At 39.2% G+C, this 19089-nt stretch overlaps 1 protein-coding gene across 1 annotated transcript; it reads left to right on the forward strand.

Annotated features, from left to right (window-relative positions):
• Positions 1-281: 281 nt before the first annotated feature.
• Positions 282-12092, forward strand: LOC122167911 (eukaryotic translation initiation factor 2 subunit 3; the record flags this gene model as incomplete). The annotated part of the gene is made up of 11 exons (XM_042832815.1): positions 282-371; positions 871-998; positions 1113-1234; positions 2622-2716; positions 3358-3516; positions 4959-5093; positions 5948-6042; positions 7532-7676; positions 8092-8261; positions 9364-9536; positions 11583-12092. Coding segments are annotated over 11 exons (1376 nt in total), but the record flags the coding sequence as incomplete, so codon positions are not given.
• Positions 12093-19089: the final 6997 nt, after the last annotated feature.

The raw sequence follows: 19089 nt of genomic DNA on the forward strand, positions 1-19089 counted from the left end.
GTTGGCCATGTAGTTTGTGGAAAGTTAATTTCAGTTGGCATGTTATAAACAATTTAATTTTGGGCATGGATGGGGTGTATTTTTTTTGTTTGAAAGTTTCCTTTTTTTGTATTTCTTGCTTCTTTATTGCTTTACAGCCTAATCTGATTGTAGACTTGTTCCCTTTTTACCATTTCACATACTTAAGAAAACTGGAATGTATAACTTGAGTTACTTTAAGGGGTTTGATTGGATTTTGAGAAAATACTTGTAGTACTCTAAGCATTTTGATACCAAATGAGTAAATTGTAAAATCTCCTTCATACAGGATGTTACCAAGCTGACTCCTCTTTCACCAGAAGTCATCAGCAGGCAAGCCACAATTAATATAGGTAAAAAAAAAAAAAAATCTAAAGAATGAATGGGGGACATGTTAATGTGGTGCTTCCTGGTGCTCATGTGTTAACGTATGGTACCTATGTGGAAAAATAAATTAAGGAATTCATACCTATACACAATGATATAGGTGAGGTATTTTTATTACAAATTTTGTCAGGATGCAGGAAGAGACTTGTCAGACTCTTCTAACTTAAAAAGCACTACAGTTTTACTTCAAGAACACTGCTTTGAATGAAGTGGGGAGTAGTTGCTACGGGAAGGTCTTTTTAGTCTTTAAATTAGGAACTGAAATGATTTTTCACAGTAGTAAAAGTGTCTGTTGAGAGCTCATTCTAGGCTGTTGTTCATTTAGACAGAGTAACTGAGGAATCCGTGTGTATTTTGATGGCAGCACTGGGCTTACTGGCGCCAGAGTGTTTGGGTAATTGTGTTGATGGTCACTGTACACATCGAATAGCAGTTAACTGACAAACATTTGCCTTTGAAACATAGGTACAATTGGCCACGTAGCCCACGGAAAGTCGACAGTAGTCAAAGCCATATCTGGTGTTCATACTGTCAGGTTTAAAAATGAACTGGAAAGAAATATCACGATCAAGCTGGGCTATGCCAATGCAAAGGTGAGTCACTGATAGAAATCGAGCAAGTACGTCTTTAAGATATTACAAGGTGGACATAAGCTTATCAGTAGCTATTAATGAATTAAACTTTAAAAAAAAAAAAAATACTTACAGATTTACAAGTTGGATGACCCAAGCTGTTCCCGACCAGAATGTTACCGATCCTGTGGAAGTAGTACTCCAGATGAATTCCCTACAGATATTCCTGGCACCAAAGGGAATTTCAAACTAGTCAGGTAAATGCTGTAAAATTAGTGGTGTAAATTATGTTTGATTTAGTTATACTTTCTTTACGTAACTAAAAATAGTCAGGGTTGAGCTGCATGCTGAATGATAACAGCAGACCACATGCTCTTAGGCTCTGTAGATTGGATGCCCCAGATATGAGACATCATTTAACCTTTATTGTTTTTATTAGTTGTGGTGCACGATCTGAGGTAAAGCACAACTCTATTTTGTGTCCATGAGTGCTTTGCTCTGAAGTGAAACAATATTTTTTCCTGCTCTGAAGGTAAGTACATGTTAAAGCCACCGGAATAAAAACTAATGTGGGCCTCACATACTCATTCTTTTAAATTCCTTTTTTAATTGTGACCTTTCTCTTACTGGAGGCAGAAAAGTTTTCCGAGTTCCAAAAAAGAATGTTAAATAAAGCCTGATTCTTAATGTGAGATCAGTCCTTGTGCTGGAGCATAGGTGCCCTTTATTAATTTCATAATCATAGCATGGTCATTATACAAGTCTAGTAATCTAGGTAGTTGTTGTGTGAGTCTTTGCAGTGATTGAATGAGACTAGTCACAAAGGCTGTTGTATGACAGGATTCTTAGTTCAAGCGTCTGTATGAAATACATGCACTGCTCTGAGTGTGTATTTCCTACTTTTAATCAGATCTATGGTAGAGCACTTGTAACAGTAACTGCTGATGGTGTGTGATTGTTACGCAGCCGTTGTTAAGGTAGTGCTGAATAGCATTAGGTTCTGTATCTTGGTGCTTATTTGCATACAGTAGTTTTTAACTTCAGTTTACAAAGCAGCAAATTAGTTCCTTGCTCTTTGATGGTGTGTTACGTGGTTTCTTCATGGAGCGAATTGGCAGCAGAAAGCAGTGTATTGACTGTGATGGTCTTGCACAACAAAAGCATAAGGTTGGAGCTCGTGGCTGTAGTGTTGTTTCTGTGTGTAAATCTTTGAAGTGAAGGGCAGTTTTAGTCATACAATTAAAGGCTTACAATTTTTTTGAAAATTTCGGAGTGGGAGACAACTTAAGAGATGGGAAATGGGATACAGTATGCTGTGAGTTTTGTTGTTCTGGTGCATTTGAGTCAGACATACATTTGTGAAATACTGCAGCAATGCCTAGCATGAATATAAGGTATTGAATCATAGAACTCAAAACACAGAACATAGAATAGAATTATTGTTCGGTAGCCTTTCAGTAGTCTGCATTTCTACAAATGTACTTCTGATGTGTTACTCCTCAGCAACTGGTTCCGTGTTCCTGTTTATTTGCTTTATTCATTTATCTTAAGGACTCATTTAATTGGTGTGTCTGCTTAGGCATTCACATTGACAGAAATTGTTGGTAATTGGCTTTTTGCCTTTCTCACTGTTGTCTACAACAGGCATGTCTCTTTTGTGGATTGTCCTGGCCACGACATTTTGATGGCTACTATGCTGAACGGCGCAGCGGTAATGGATGCGGCTTTACTGCTGATAGGTAAGGACTGCTGCACAAAAGCAGTCCTTCTCTTTGTTTTAAATGCCATAGGTCAACTTTGTGCAGGTTTTGAAGTCAAGTGGGGTGAGCTGAGTTATTAAATGAATGCTTTTGAGATGGGTTTGAGAAGCTTAAGTAAGTGATTGTATAATGAAAATATAACCTAGCTAGCTGTTGTGTTTTTGTTTTTTTTTAAACATAGCTGTACATACTCATTAGCCTGGTAGCCATCAGCTACGGTGATGGCTCTACGGTGCTATAACACTAAAATTTAGTCAGTGCATTTCCATGAGATGTTATTTTTGATTTTTCTCTGAAGTTCTCTTTAAATGTTTAGCCTCACCCATACAAAAGAGTCCACACACATCAATAGTAACAGTACATCCAGATGGATATGGGCAAAATTGAGGTATAGGAGGCAAAACTGAGGAAATTGTTCTGTTTTGCAAGGGATAGGATGTGAATAAAACTTATTTTTGTCTGTAGAACACTGTAGTGTCTACAATGATAGCCAGGTCTGTGTTCCATGCTGTTTGTTGTCTTTTGTTTTATGAAGACACGGCAGAAATTAGATTTCTTAACTGCATGAGTTTTGTCTACCTCTGTAGCTTTTTATATTACAATTGCTTTTCTTCTTACAGCTGGTAACGAGTCATGTCCTCAACCCCAGACCTCAGAGCATCTAGCTGCTATAGAAATCATGAAACTGAAACACATTTTGATTCTTCAGAATAAGATTGATTTAGTGAAGGAGAGCCAGGCTAAAGAACAATACGAGCAGATTCTTGCATTTGTGCAAGGTAAGCTTTCACCAGCAAAAGTCTGGTCAGTGTAGAAGTTCTTCACTGTTGAAGCACAGTGTTTTTCTATGTATTTATGAAAGAAGCCTCGTACTTGGACTACAGTGGTGTATGTGTTTGTGGAAATATGTAAGAGGAACAACCATCAGAGTTGTTCCTCTTCCATATTTCAGATTGCTTAGAGACAATAATATTATGACTGTAGCTCAAAGCACTTGATGTAAAACTAGTAGCAATAGCTGATATCTTGTAGCTTTCATTGCGTTTGTGGTTTCTTCTTGGTAGTGCCGATAGTTTCTCTGCTAGGAACTGTACAGTAATCTTACTGCAGTTCAGGAGAGAGTGAAACAGTATTCATAGGGGTACCTTGGGGTATAAATGTGTCATTTTTCATCTGTTCGTGAAAGATTGGCCTTGCCTCTTTTTAAGTCCAATTCAAGCACTGTCCGTAATTTCTATTCAATTTTATTCTAATGCTTTGAGGTTTCATCCTTCCCAGAAGCTTCTGCCATTTTCCTTGCTTGTCTGCTTTAACTGGGAGATGGTAAAAACTGCAGAGCTAGGTTGTCACCATCAGAGGTAGCTAATGGGCCTCTCCTTTGTTCACAATTGTTGCCTTGCATAAGCTGTTCTTAACAGCCACGTCAGTGGCTTCGGATAGAAAGCCAAATTCCTTTGTGAGAACTGCAGACACTGTGGGAAATATAGAATTAAAACAAATAATATTTAGCAAACCTTGATAACTAAATTCTTCTTTGTATAGAATTATTTTTTTTCTAAAATACTTATTTGCATTGCAGAACTTAGAAAAGGTTGATCGTTAAGTTGATAGGAATTTTGGTTCATCAAAATTAAGTCTGACTTGAAAATTAATATTGATGTATGGAATGTTTAGATATCCAATCTTGCTATGGAATTTCTCTTAAGATTTTTTTCTGATCTGACCAAAAAGCAGAATATTATCTGTCACAGTTTTCACAGAGCAATTGTGAAACTCCATTGTAGCCAATTACCCAGTGGCAACACAAGGGCTGTTTCAGATTGCCTTGAAAAATAGGCCTGGCTGGTTTGAGCTGAAATATTAAAGGGAAGGGCAGGTGCTGTGATACTTATTGCTTTGGAAAATATGTGTAAAGTGTACCTCAAACTTTATTAGTGCTTTTAACAGTTACTATGAGAATGGTGAGGTGCTGGAACACCAGAGAGGTTGTGGATGCCCCGTCCCTGGAGGTGTTCAAGGCCGGGTTGGATGGGGCCCTGGGCAGCCTGGTCTAGTAATGAATGAGGAGGTTGGTGGCCCTGCCTGTGGCAGGGGGTTGGGGATTCATGATCCTTGAGGTCCCTTCCAACCCTGTAATTCTGTGATTCTATGAACAGTTACAGAACTCTTGATCGTGTTTCTACAAATACTGTATTAAGGCTTGATGTCAAATTTCTTTCAGGTACAGTTGCGGAAGGAGCTCCAATAATTCCAATCTCAGCACAGCTGAAATACAACATTGAGGTAGTCTGCGAGTATATAGTGAAAAAAATTCCAGTCCCTTTGCGAGACTTTACGTCTGAACCAAGGCTTATTGGTATGTAGATGCTTGTGTTTGAGCTTTTTGTTTGTGTTTTAACAGGCTGCTGTCTGTTATGGCCTTAGAATACCTGTGGCAGGATTCTTAAGAAGATGTGGGTTTAAAAAGAGTTTACAAGTGTTCTCCTCCTTTTAAAGTATTTTCTGGAAGCTGTGGTGTTTGTCTGTAGTTAAACTACTACACTTAAATCTATCTGAGGTAATTGTTGGCTTGGTATTGTGTGTACAACAGCAATAAAATGTGATAATGATGAGAAAGTTGTTGATTAAAATTTTAATTGCTAGAAATTCCATGTAACAAAGTACTGACAAACTGTTGTATGTGAGAATTATTTAATGAAAGTCCTACAGACAGGGTAGCCTGGTCAGATTTTCTGTATTAAGGAGTCTCAGTTCTTGTCCACTATGCTTAGAAATGTAGTTCTGCTACAATGGATCTGTGTTTTTTGTCTTTCCCAGCAATCCCACAAAAAATGGAAGAACTTTTAAAAAGAAGTTTATAATTCATATGAACGCAGAATGTTAAAACACAGTTACAAAAATGTTGACATTGTGAATATTGAAGCTTTTCTCAGAATAACTAATCATTCCTTTCTTTTTCAGCTATTGATGTTTATTCTTTGCTGTGAATAAATATCTTCTAAAATGTTGTTTATGTGGATGAGTGGCTTTAATGAATTTGAGAACAAAATCAGCTACATAAAATATTCCTATTTTATTCAGTCTGAATTATGTTTTTGTAAATAATTACATACCTTCAAGATGATAGGGAAATAATCAAAGTTGTTAAAGAAAAGCACGTGTGTTTTGAAAACTGGATCTTAACTATAAACTTGATTGTATTCTTTTTAGTTATTAGGTCTTTTGATGTTAACAAGCCTGGCTGTGAAGTTGATGACCTTAAAGGGGGTGTAGCTGGTGGCAGTATTCTCAAAGGTGTTCTAAAGGTAATCTTTTCTCTCTTCTTTGGAAATTTGTAGTGATGATAACGAGGAGGGTTTTTTGTTAGTGTTTTTCTTCTTGCATGCTTAGTACAGAATCTATGAAATTGAGTTATATCTATATACCTGTCTTTTCTGTATGTGCTGTGCCTCATTGATATTTTCCTGGTTTTTACAGGAACAACAAACACTTATTTTGCACTTAGGCATGTAGATAGATAGATACCTATATAGATATATATCTGTTACTTTAGTCTTAGCTTTTTCTACTAATGATACCGTCTTCATTGCTTACAAATGTCAAGGGAGCTGTGTTTTTTTTTCTGTCCCACCACTCCTACTTTGTGAATTACTCTGAGGAGAAAGGGGGAAGCCTTCAAATGTGCCTCTGAGGTGTGAGTGGGTTCTTAAAGATCCCACTTTCCTGCTGAAGTATTCTGTGTATGCATACATACGTATATATATTTTTTTCTCATGGGACATTGTCAATATATGGGAACTTTAAAAGTTATTCTGTTAGGCTGAAAAGCAAACCATCTTCTAACATTCATTCAACGTACATATTCTTGTCTTTTAGTTTATTGGTGATCAGTTACATGAATCAAATTAACTCCATTTTTCTCAGTGCTTTAACATTTCTAAATGAAATAGTTAAAAATAAATGCAAACCCTACAATTTGAATGTTGGAGTTACAACTAATAAAGATCCTTTGCAAAAGCATTATTTAGAATGTAGTGGAGAGAGAAAAGTTTTTGTTTCACTGGAAGTAAGATGCAGAGGTTTAGGTATTGTTGGGTTTATACTAAGTAGTGCAGAAGAAGTACTCAGCTCTGGTGAGGCCGCACCTCGAGTTCTGTGTCCAGTTTTGGGCCCCTCACTTCAGGAAAGGCATTGAGGCCCTGGAGAGGGTTCAAAGAAGGGCAACAAAGCTGGTGAGGGGTCTGGAACACAGGCCATATGAGGAGAGGCTGAAGGAGCTGGGAATGTTCAGCCTGGAGAAGAGAAGGCTTAGGGGAGGTCTCACTGCTCTCTATAACTACCTGAACAGAGGCTGTAGTGAGCTGGGGGTCGGCCTCTTCTCTCGTGTAACTGGTGATAGGACCAGAGGGAATGGCTTCAAGCTGTGCCAGGGGAGATTCAGGCTGGACGTAAGGAAATACTGCTTTTCTGAGAGTGGTCAGGCACTGGAATGGGCTGCCCAGGGAGGAGGTGGAGTCACTGACCCTGGTGTTCAAGGAATGTTTGGATGTTGTTTTGGGGGACATGGTTTAGTGAGAACTATTGGTGATAGGTGGGTGGTTGGACTGGGTGATCTTGTGGGTCTTGTCCAGCCTTGATGTTTCTGTGATTCTGTGAAGATCTGCAGTAGCCCAGAACCAAGGGTTTGTATCAATCCTACAGTCTTGGAATAAGCACATCTTGCCTGTGACTAGAAAACTAGCTTCATGTTCCTGTGAAACAAATTGTTAACAACTTTCTCACTTCTGTAATTAGGTCGGTCAAGAAATTGAGGTCCGACCTGGTATCGTGTCCAAGGACAGTGAAGGAAAACTCATGTGCAAGCCAATCTTTTCCAAAATTGTGTCACTCTTTGCTGAACACAATGATTTACAGTACGCTGCTCCAGGAGGACTTATAGGTAAGGATATTCTTTCATTGAAGAGATTTGTTACCTAATGCTTATTGGAAACACTTGTTTATTACACTAAAAGTCATTGCTAAGTGAAATCAAGAAGGCTATGAGCAGTTTAATGTGTATTTATAAAGAGACAGATGAATGATGTATATGGAAAGCCAGTATTTTTGAAATAATTTGTCTGAATGTCAGTAGCGAACTCAGTTCAACTTAATTGTATCACCTTAACAGTAGAATATTTCTTTGTCTGTTTAGACAAAGTCAGAATGTCAGCAAGACTGATAAGTGCTGCCCAGGTAATAGGGAATTCCCAGTACATTCTCATATATTGTTTTTAGATCTCATTCAAGTATTTGAAGATGCAAATGTGACAGCCACCTTTCAATTACTCCTTGTGACGTTCCTTGTCGTGTTGTAGGTGTTGGAACTAAGATTGACCCAACGTTGTGCCGGGCTGACCGAATGGTGGGGCAAGTGCTTGGTGCGGTTGGAGCGTTGCCTGAAATATTTACAGAGCTGGAAATTTCCTATTTCTTGCTGAGACGACTGCTAGGTGTGCGTACTGAAGGAGACAAGAAAGCTGCAAAGGTCTGTACTGCTTTTTGGTTGTTTTTTTTTTTTATTAATATAAATTGAAGAGCACCGTGGGCTTTTCTCTGATTTCTGTTAAGACAACTTGTGCAAAGTTGTATTAATATGTACGTTTTTGAATCATACAGTGATTCTGTTTCCTGTTTGAACGTGGCTGTCATAAATCTGCTGTCTCTTTAATGTTGTAGAATAAAAGTTGTCAGAGGAGTAGGAATTCAGATCAGAGTAGATTAAAATACCATGAAGTATTTACGTCTTCAATTCAGATGTTCTTCAGACCTCATTTGTAGCTGCTGTCCTTTGCTATCAACCTATTAATGTGTGCAATAATCAGCTTCATATACACACTGATCTACTTTCTGCTTGCGTGCTCTTTGTAGATTCTCTCTCTGAAGAACTTTTTAAAGCTAACTATTTCTGAAACACTGCAGTCAAAAAGAAACAGTGAGCTTAATACATAGTATGGTCTTGTGTTCCGTAATCCTTTTTGCACTAATCAAACTACAAGATCATTTTTAATATTAAAGCTCCTTTTTGAATTAGAATCTACAGATCACTTCCTATATGAGTAAATTAAATGCTTTAGCTCTTTATCATCTGTGAATTGGTTTGGGTTTGTTTGTTTTTTTTTTATTATTATTTGTTTTTGTTTTTGAGAAATCATTTTGGTGTGTGTAGCCAGATTATTTAAAGAAACAGTAACTTCATAGCAATATCTAAGACAGTTGTTTTGCTTTCAATGCAGTATATGCAATACTTGGTGTGTATTGTAGAAAATTGCATGACACACCTTGGAGTTCCTCTATTATCTGTGCTACTGCATACAGAGCATATTCATATGTTTGTCCTTCACAAGAGTTAAAAGTAGACAATTTTTTATCCACAAATGCTCTTTTGCATCATTTGTGCATGGGTTATATATAGTTTTTGCATTTTTCAGCTGTCTTGTTTTTGTTTTGCAGTCAAATCACAGATGTTCGGTACTGTCTGTGGTATTTCTCTTCATTGAGCGATTGTGTTGCTAAATGCCGTTGCTTAGTGTGAATAAGTTATTTCAAATACTACAGCTTACATTTAGAGTGTGTGTGTGTTATTTCAGGTGCAAAAACTATCAAAGAATGAAGTTTTAATGGTAAATATTGGATCTTTATCTACTGGAGGGAGAGTCAGCGCAGTAAAGGCTGATTTGGGGAAGATAGTGCTGACTAACCCAGTATGCACAGAAGTGGGAGAAAAAATCGCCCTGAGTCGAAGAGTTGAGAAGCATTGGCGGTAAGTTGGTGCTAAATTGGTAGAATACCTGGCTGTTACCATGTAAAAAATAAATCATGTTAAAAATAAATAGATCTGATCATGCTCTAGAATAGGAATCTCTATTTAAAAGAATTTCTCTGAATTCTAACACACTGATACTGTTACTGTGGGGTGCTTCATCTTATACTTTTGTCCTCTTTTTAGAAGAAGTGTGGTAGGTGATGAGATGTCTGTTACTTGACAGACGAGGAAACATCTGATATTTGTGGTTCTGTTGGTAAAACAGCCATGCAGTTGAGCTAACAGTAGGCAACCTCGGAGCAGCAGGTTGAAAATTCAAGTAATGTGAACACCAAGCCTGTCTTCATGTGTGCCACTGTCAGTGGAATTCAACCTGTGGAGCTGTATGGAATTTGCAGTGCAGCCTCTAAAGAAGCAGTAGAGGAGTGGAGATGGAGCGTATGAAATTCTAGCATTTTACGTTCCCTGAACAGAGGGAAAAGTATTAATTACTTCCATCTGTGTAAATGTCAAGTATAAAAATGGCTGCCTGCACTGAAATATATGGAGGCTGAAAATGATGAGCAGGTTTAACTGATGATTCGTTTCAGGCTTAGTATCATACTTGTATGTAGATGATTATACATATGGTACCTTTTACATGTTCTACATGTTTCATAAGGATTTCACAGTATTTGGATTCCTTGACCCTACACAGCTCTTACAATGTGAGAGACAGTATAAGGGAACAGAAGCATTCACCTGAGATGTTCTTGCTGTACGAAAAACGAAGACTTAAATATCAATGGATGATTTTTCAGATAGAAAAAGCATGGGCAGTTCAGTGTGTGCTGTCCTGGAGACAGCTGATAAATCAGAGAAGTGGTTATTCCCTGGGGAAAGGGAAGAAGAAAAAATGGAAAAAAAAAAAAAAATGACGTGTCTTAAGCAGGCTTAAAAACCCAAACCAGTTAAACTCAGTGAAAGCAAAATGAAGAGGAGAAGCTATGTATATTGGAAAGTATGTCATTTTAAGCCACGACTGCCAACCTATGCAAATTTTAATGTGAGTTTTGTTCCAAGGCATCTGGCCTTTGTAGATTACTTCCCGCTCGTGAAACATGACCAAATTTTGCCAAAAGCTGACTTATTTCTCTATAGTTGGTATAATGAGAAGGAACTTAACTACTTGAGGGAATGGAATACTGAAAAATGAGAAAGCAAGAGAAGAAGAAATAAAATAGGAAATAAATATGTGAAGGCATAGAAGTTAAGTAGCTAGCACACGGCGAAGCAAGCAGCGTGCATTAGTGATTGGAAGGAACTGTGGTTTCAAACATGGAATAGCTACAAGCTATGAACGTGGCCTCAGAAAGTAGGAAGTGCTGCAATAATATAATTCAGTTCCTCTTTTCACTTATCTGTCGGAGTCCAGAGGGAGCCCCTACTGTTAGCAAATTAAATGGGAACATGCTTGTGGTTTCTGTGTAATTCCTTGCCAAAAATGAAAAATGTGTTGAAGGTAGTTCTATGGACTGCCTGCTGACTGTGGAAATGAACACAAGTTCTAAGTATATTCTTCTTCTGAGGCAACAGCGGCCTTTAAAAGGGACTTTGGTTGTACTGAACTTACCTGAGGCTTGAGTTACCATTAATTTGGGTTGGGCTGCAAGCTCATTAAGAGTTAAATTTGCAGTTTTACTGCAGTTGTCTGTATTTTTCCGTGTACGTTTCTCTTTGAAAGTAATGCAGCACTTAGAGGTAGAAAGAGAGAAAGCTATAATTACAGTTAACTCTTGCAACGTACATTACAGAATTTTCCATTTTTAAGTTCACCATTCAAAGGTACGTTCTTGATTGATTACACACATGCCAATGTTCTGTGTCCCCCATCCTTCTTCATTCTGTTTCTACTAACCACTCTTAGATCCGGCGGGATGTTCTGTGAGGGAGGTGAGTGGGGAAAAAAATCCAAAAGGCTCGAGTGTAATAGAAGTATGCTGATTTGTTCTGGCTGTTTCTGCCTGCTATCGAAAGTGATATAAACTGGTTTTCTTTTTGCAGTTTAATTGGTTGGGGTCAGATCAGAAGAGGAGTGACAATCAAACCAACTGTTGATGATGACTGAAGAACAAAAAAGAATGCTTCATTTGTAAAGATGAAGCACCCATTTCTATTTTGGAGGGAGGATATCTTCACAATGGAATTGGAAGCTGTGCAACCATTGTCTTTGAATTGTATGGCTGTCCTTGTACATTTTATTGAATTTTACCCTCTTACTAAAATACTAGTCACTGTCACCATTAAAAGTGTAAAAGAATTGGCATAGAAGTGGGTTTCATTTTCCACATTTTAGTAGAAATTAATTGTACATGTCTCATGGCATGTCTAATGTTATTTTGTGTTTTGGACATACCTGTTTAATATCAGTTAAGGCAGCCCCAGTGTAACACACAGATGATAAATGTGGTATTGAAATAAAATATTGCTTATTTTCATCATGTAATGATTTGAGTAACAAAAGACAGTGGTGATTGTTCAACCAGTACATGAATTAAAGGCAAGCAAAAGTCATTCTGGCTTTGAAGACTAGTAACCTTTCTACACAAAATCATGGCTTCTTTAGGTGTTTCTGCTGTTTACAGGAAAAGCTTTCTTCCTAAGTTTGTATGTTTTTGACCCATGGGTTGTGACTGTGCCACGCTTTCTAATTAAGATGGCAGCACTGACTGACTTAAATTTATCCCTTCCAGTGTTACGAGGAGCTTTAGATAAGCCCTTCAAGAAAGAGACACAAACTGGATCCGAATTGGCAGTGCTTTCTTTGAACTTCATTTAGAATGGATTTATGAGAAGAACATAGTTAATCTGAACCATAGCTGCTTGTCCTTATGGAACTTGATGTGAATGACCTGGCAGAGTTTAAATTTATATTAAGGGAAATGATGTAAAGGGAATGATTCTAGGGAAAAAAAAACAGTATGTCAACCACGTGTGCTTGGCTAGTCTGGATCTTGCTCCTTGGGAGAAAACAATGTAGTATACTCACTGTAGGATACTAACACTCATTTAGGTTTCATGTTTTCATTTGTACTAATGTATTTAATTTAAGGTATTTTATATATACTGGGCTCTCTATGAAATCATGCTACTTTCCATACTTTTATACGAAGTACTGCCTTCGTTTTCAAAACCTGATCTGAGTTATTCTGTTTAGTATCTTAAAGAGCATTCTAAGGGTAACTATTTTTTTTCATTCATCATGATGGACTTCAATGAAGCAGACTGGTTTTGTTTTCAATTGCACGTTGTATTTCATATTGCCTTTATTCCATCTATGTTCTTGTACTCAGTTTCTCTGTTTGTAAAGTACTTCTACCTCACGTGGTGTTGAGACTAAATACATGAATATTTGTATAGTGCTTCTCTTTTTTAAAAGAGAGTGTCAGATACAGTTCTTCCTGATTCTTCCATTACTTGACCAGCATAAAGCTTTGAATATCTATTTCAAATGCTTCATCTTCAAAGCTCTGGAAGCTCATTTCTGTAACTCTAGAATTCCAACAACTTAGGTAAACTTAAGTCTTAACTAATTTATGGGCATGGGAGCACAAAAGAAAAAATAGGCCACCACAGAGAACAGGGTTGATACTGCCACAAAGTTGAAATCTATTCCTAAGAGTTCTTCCTGGGTGTACTGAATAATGCATGGGTGTAACACTACAGAAATGCCAAAGTGCTTCAAAAGTGGTTAAGCACCCATAGGTGTTTCTAGGCATCCAGATACTTTGGAGATTAGATGTTACTGTCTCAATGTGCAATTCGAAATAAGTGCTGTAGGCTTTCCAAAAGCCCTAATATATTCCTTCATGTAGGGAACTAGTAAATACAAAGCGCTTGTTTCCTCCTGCTAGGACTAGCAGTCATGTTTCCTTCCAGCTGAACAGCTGTGGGTCATTACTTAATTTGGGTCTAAACATACTCTCTGATACCGTCTGCCGTGGTAGATACCAAATTCATTAAGTAGGTAGTGTAAATGATATTAAGGAGTGCTTAGGTTTGTGCGTGCTGTGCCATGCAGAACAAGCATAGCCTTAGAGCAGACTGTTGTTGAAGAACTGTCTGGACCCCACTCTGTTCCTGGCTCTTCCTAAGAGAAGGGATTTTAGGCACATGTCTAAGTGACTTGTGGGCTGTGACCTCTGTGACAAGCAGCGTGCTGAATATTCTACAAGTAATATCCATGTAGTTGTGGCTTTGTTGTTTTTTAGAAAAGGGGCAAGTTAGTGATAGACAAAATAAAATCAAAATGGCTGTTTGTCTTTCCCCAGTACTTTGGCTGTTTCCACTGCTTAAGTTGTGTTCAGAATTACGCTGAGCTGACTGAAGAGAGGAGACACATCAAAGTATGGAGCATCACTGTTTCCTGGAATACATTGGTTGGCTCTACAGCTGGAAGGGTTACACAGGAGAACTTCCAAAGGGTGGTAGTGCTACTGGTAACAGCTACAAGCTGGCTTTGCCACTGTCACAGAAATACTGGGAAGTCCTTCTTCGGTGACATAGTGGCATTTCTCAAAAGCATCAGTACATTTGTGACTTACACTGTTGCACATATGCAACATTGGCTCACCAGCAAAAGGTCAGTGAGCAGCTGGGCTGGAAATCGAATAATTCTGAAGTGCAAAAAAGGAATAAAGAAAGCTGAGAGCTTCTATTTGCATGTGTTACAACCAGAAAGATTAGCATGGTGGGAGGGTAACACAAAAATGTAACGGCAAAGACTACCACGGATAGAATGGTATTTCACAGGAAAGAAAATGTGCTCACCTATCTCCAAAGATCTAGGCTCAGAGAAAGGACTCCACAGAGGCCACAGGATCTCCTGCCAGAGATCCTTCCCCAAGTGGCAGTCAGCCCTTAAATGAGGTCTAAGAGAGGTGCAGCCAGGCTCCTCTCCTGGTCACGCAGCAGAATCGCCCTCATCTGTGCTCCCAGGGCTGACCGGGTCCTTTTCCCAGGTGATCAATCCGTGGTTCAGGCCATGCTTGAACAGTTCCTATACAGCGTGTGATGCTTTATGGGGTCTGTTCTTTGAAGAAATAATTATAAGGCACTGAGAAAGATATCAAGTCTCGAAAACATGGTTAAGCTTAGATTCAGAAATAATAAAAAAATAAAAATTAGGGCAGTGTTTTATTTTGTTGTATTATGTGCCTTAAGATGAAGAGGTTTTAGGAAAAGTTGGTTTGTAATCGTACCCAAAGGCAGTAAGAAATAGATTCCTAAAATGCAGGGCTAGTTGCTCTCTCCCGGTTAAACCCAGTGGGGGTTTCTTTAAGCTAGCCTGAATAAAAGGCAGGAGGGGAATAGCGAGGGCAGTAGCGGTTCTGACAGTCCAGCACCGGTTGTGTTAGCTGCTGTGCAACCCCAGCACAGTTTGAGCTGTCGTGCAGCGTTTTGTAGTGGCTCGGGTTAAACAAAAGCGTCGTGACAGGGCCGCTGCTGACTGCAGGCGTTGTGCCAGGCGCCGTTATTTCGGGATGATGTAACGAGGCGGTGTGACGCAACAGAGCTCTGCAGTACCGCACGGAGGCCTCTTGTGCAAACGGCGCGGAGCTGCAGCGCTGCGTCAGTAATGCTTTCTGTAACTTTCACGGGTCTCTGGGAAGTGCCAAGCGCAGGCACAGCTCGCACCAAGTTCTGAAGAAGCGTGAATTTTTTTTTCAGGAAAGTCTTTGCTGATTTTCTGCTACACACAAAATCCGCACGGCGTCTCGCTGCGTAGCCAGGGCTGGGCATCTGCAGGCTTCCCAGCGGCCGCCCTCCCTTTCTCACAGCGGTATCCAGGTATTGCACCAAGCGCAGCCTTCAGAGCCCGTCCCTTCCCGGCCGTACGATGGCGCCTGTGCCTGTCTGATGGCAGTCAGCTGCCTGCCAGCCGCGGTGGGCGTCCGTCCTGCTTCAGCTCTGCCATTGCCATCGTCATTGCCATCGCTGCTCGGCGCAGTGCCCGGTGCTTCCAGCACCGCAGTGTGTGAGCTTTCCAGCTGCAACAGTCAAACATGTTTGTAAATGGCACAAACATGTAAGTTCTATTACTTTTCTTGAAAGGGTAAAAAATGACAACCTGAAAAAAGCACCAAAAACAAAACAAACAAAGAAACAAACAAAAATTAGCAAATGCCACCAATTTAACTCTTACATTCCATAATCATAATAAATGTTGGCCATTCCAGCTCCCGCCCATGGTAGGAGCAAGGCCTGCTGGGCAGCTCTGCATGCCTTTCTCGCACTGGCAGCTTAGGGTCCATTTGGTGTGAGGCTGATCTGAAGGGATTTTGGAGCACTCAGATGAGTCAGGGCACAGCTCTCCTCCACTGCCTCTTGGTCAACACTGGTAAAGAAATCAGACATATGAGACAGGGGTTGTTCTGAACAGAAAGATATTCTCAGCCTTCTTCCTCACCAACACTGCAGTTAGTTACTGCTTCAGTTTATTTACAATATGATCGAAGGGCCTGAAAAGCTTTTCCTTCTTCAGATGCCTTAAGGTTTTCTCTCAGGTTGTATGATTCATTTTTGTTCCTGTTTGTGCTTAATCATCTGTTCTTAATCTCAAAATGATTCATTTACTCTAACTACTCCCATTCAGAATTGAACATCTCTGCTTTGGGAAGGTTTCATACCAGGACTTTTTTAAAAACTATTTGATACGATTCGTACTGGACATACAGATATTTTTTTTCTTTTCTACCTTTTCCTGCTTACAGTGAAAATGTCACTGATAACAAAGCTTAGCAAAAACTATTCCCCATTTATTCCCACAGTAGTAAATGTGTATGACTCAATTATTTATAAATTTAAGATGTTGTCACACTTTACACCAACAAAGGTATGAGATCATCATTGTTCATTCCACAGCACTTGCTGGCATTCCCATATTCCCACGTGGCTTTGGCCTCTCACCTGCCTATCTGATAACACGTGTGTTAATGTGCTGAGCCAGCAGCACCAGTGTGCCCCAGCACACTGAGTGTGTGCACACCTCAGGCACACATTGTCCTACTAATACCATGGGACTTTCAGGTGCTTAAGGATAAGCTTGTGTTTTGTTTCATTGCTTTAATCTTAAATCACTTCCATTTTCCTGAAGGAGGCACAATCCTTTCTTCATGTTACTGAGTTCATGATATTGCTATTCCAGCAGTGTGTATCTTTGTGCTGGAAATTTACCTTTTCAATGCCACGTTTGCCTTGTAAAGGACTTTCAACTTTTTGTCAAGGTGTCTGTGTATACACTAATAGCACAGATAAGTGGACTCTCCATCCTTACTAGTGCAACTTGGCAAGCTGATGGACTGCTGACAAGTTCCTGTGCACACTATTACAGAGCACAAACCCCCCACCAATGTAAGGAGCCTAGAGACTCTGCATTCCAACTCAAGTAAGGATGAAGAAATAAGGAGCTTCATCAGAGGGACCTTTACTTCCAGAAGCTGTGCTTTGCTTTTACTTTTGTTCCATTCTCAAGTCCCTTAGGTCTAATCGTACATGACAGTGTCACATCACAACAGGTATTTTCATGTAAGTTTAGGAAAGAAATTGCTCGTGTCTGTACTGAAGGAACCCACTTTTCATGACTATATGGCATCTGAGATCCGAGAGTTTCCACGTCTCATACACACATAGCTGCAAGAATTTTGCTTGACACAAAGTTCACTTTTGGATTCAGTTTTGAAACAACAAATACATAACTAAAAAAAAGTTTATACTATTCTACAATTCAAGTCCTACTGAAAACAGAGTTTGCCACTCAACGTAATGATTTGTTTTGTAATGCCCCACTGTCTTGCTTAACTATTTATTAGAGAAGGGAGGGGCTGGCACAGTCCTATTTCAAAACACAATGCTTGTGTAGTCACCAAGGCAGATAGCCCTCAGGGCCATGTGCAACTTCTTTAGCCAAAAAGAGAATAAAAATACCTTTTAACTGTTTGAGTCTTTCCTGGCCCTTCTTTTTCAGGATCTCTCAGGCTGTCCTCCAGCTATGTTAGGTTGAAATACCACTCCTTTCACCTTCATCACAAGTAGCAACAGCTTGCAAAGAGGTATCTTTGGTTCTTGAGAAATAAGACAAATGAAATGTGAGCCTACAGAATTATAAGGTAAGCCTTGGACTGTTTCCCCTAATCTTCTGTTCTCTCTAATACAATGAGAATTTAAACCAAGAGGATGTTATTTGAAACTGTAGAATGAATGTTTAACCTCCCTACCCTGTTAAAAATTCCTTTAAGCTTGCGCAGCACTAAATTATGAAATTAATGTGGAAATTCTGCCTTTAACAACTAAATGTCAAGAAGTCTATTGAGTACCGGTAAACCAAGAAATGTCAATGCTTTTCATGCATTATCCAGAGGACAGCCTGCTCCACACAAGGACCACTCTGCTGTTTGAAATTAAGATCTCTTTTAAAAACTTCTTTCTTTCTACAAATTTGATTTTCTTTATTACTATCATTTTTTAACAGGGGAAAATAGCCTGCAGCTTTGGTCTCAGGCAGCTGTAAAAACTGTGTTTGGAACCTTTCCAAAAACAATCAGTTTGAGGCCAACACCCTGAATGGAAGATTTCAGACTTGTTAAAGCTGGCAAAGTTCTATGAGCATCTGAAAACCTGTATCATGCAGAATGTCACACATCTTCAAAGTAAGGGATGCTATGCTGCCTGCCTCCAATGATTTAACTGAAGAGATTACCTGAGATATACAACTGCGCAGATCTCATTGGCCTTCCAACATTTTCACCAGTTTAAACATATTAGGTCAGCTTAAACCCACTGCTTTTGCATAACAACCATGAGAAAGAATGTAAACAGACAGATGCTCTCCTGACACTTCTCTACAGCCACCTTGCAGAGCACAGCACAAGTAGACCAAACAGCCCTTTACATTCCTCTCCTTGTTCCAAACACACCTCATGCTTCTGCTGAGATGCATGAAAACACTTGAATAAAGAAGTCAGTCATCAGATTGGTAATTCTGAACGCATGTTTTTGTTACTCTTCTTTGTAAATAGAACAACTACAGGCTCTGTCCAAATCTGAGCCCATTCTTCAGATATCAAGCTACACTGACAAATACAATGCTTACGTCCCATTTTATTGTTCAGCATGTGTACTTCCTATTCCTTTGCCATTCAATATCCCATCCTCACCATAATGAAATGCCTCCAAATGAAAAAAGTTGTAATTCTTTCATAGGTTTTCCTTTATGCCTTATTTTTAATCATTTTACAGACCTCAGCAAAGGTATATGGCAGGATTAGGAAAAATTATATGGTCGAGCGTTGGAACAGCCTACTCAGGAAGGAGATGGAGTCCCCCTTTCTGGAGTATTAAAGGGAAATATCAAAATGGCACAGAAGGACATGGTCTGGAGAGAGGGCTTGTTAGATCAAGCTAATGGATGGACTTTCAGCGGTCTTAGGAAGTCTTTTCCAAACTCCGTGATTCCATGACTGTATGAAAGTGTGCTTTGAAAGACTGCTGATTACATGAAAACTTGCTTCTC

The sequence above is a fragment of the Centrocercus urophasianus genome, unplaced genomic scaffold (genome assembly GCF_019232065.1).
Source record: "Centrocercus urophasianus isolate 14NV4802_14NV808 unplaced genomic scaffold, USGS_Curo_1.0 seq_1075, whole genome shotgun sequence".
In the NCBI taxonomy this organism is placed as follows: Eukaryota; Metazoa; Chordata; class Aves; order Galliformes; family Phasianidae; genus Centrocercus; species Centrocercus urophasianus.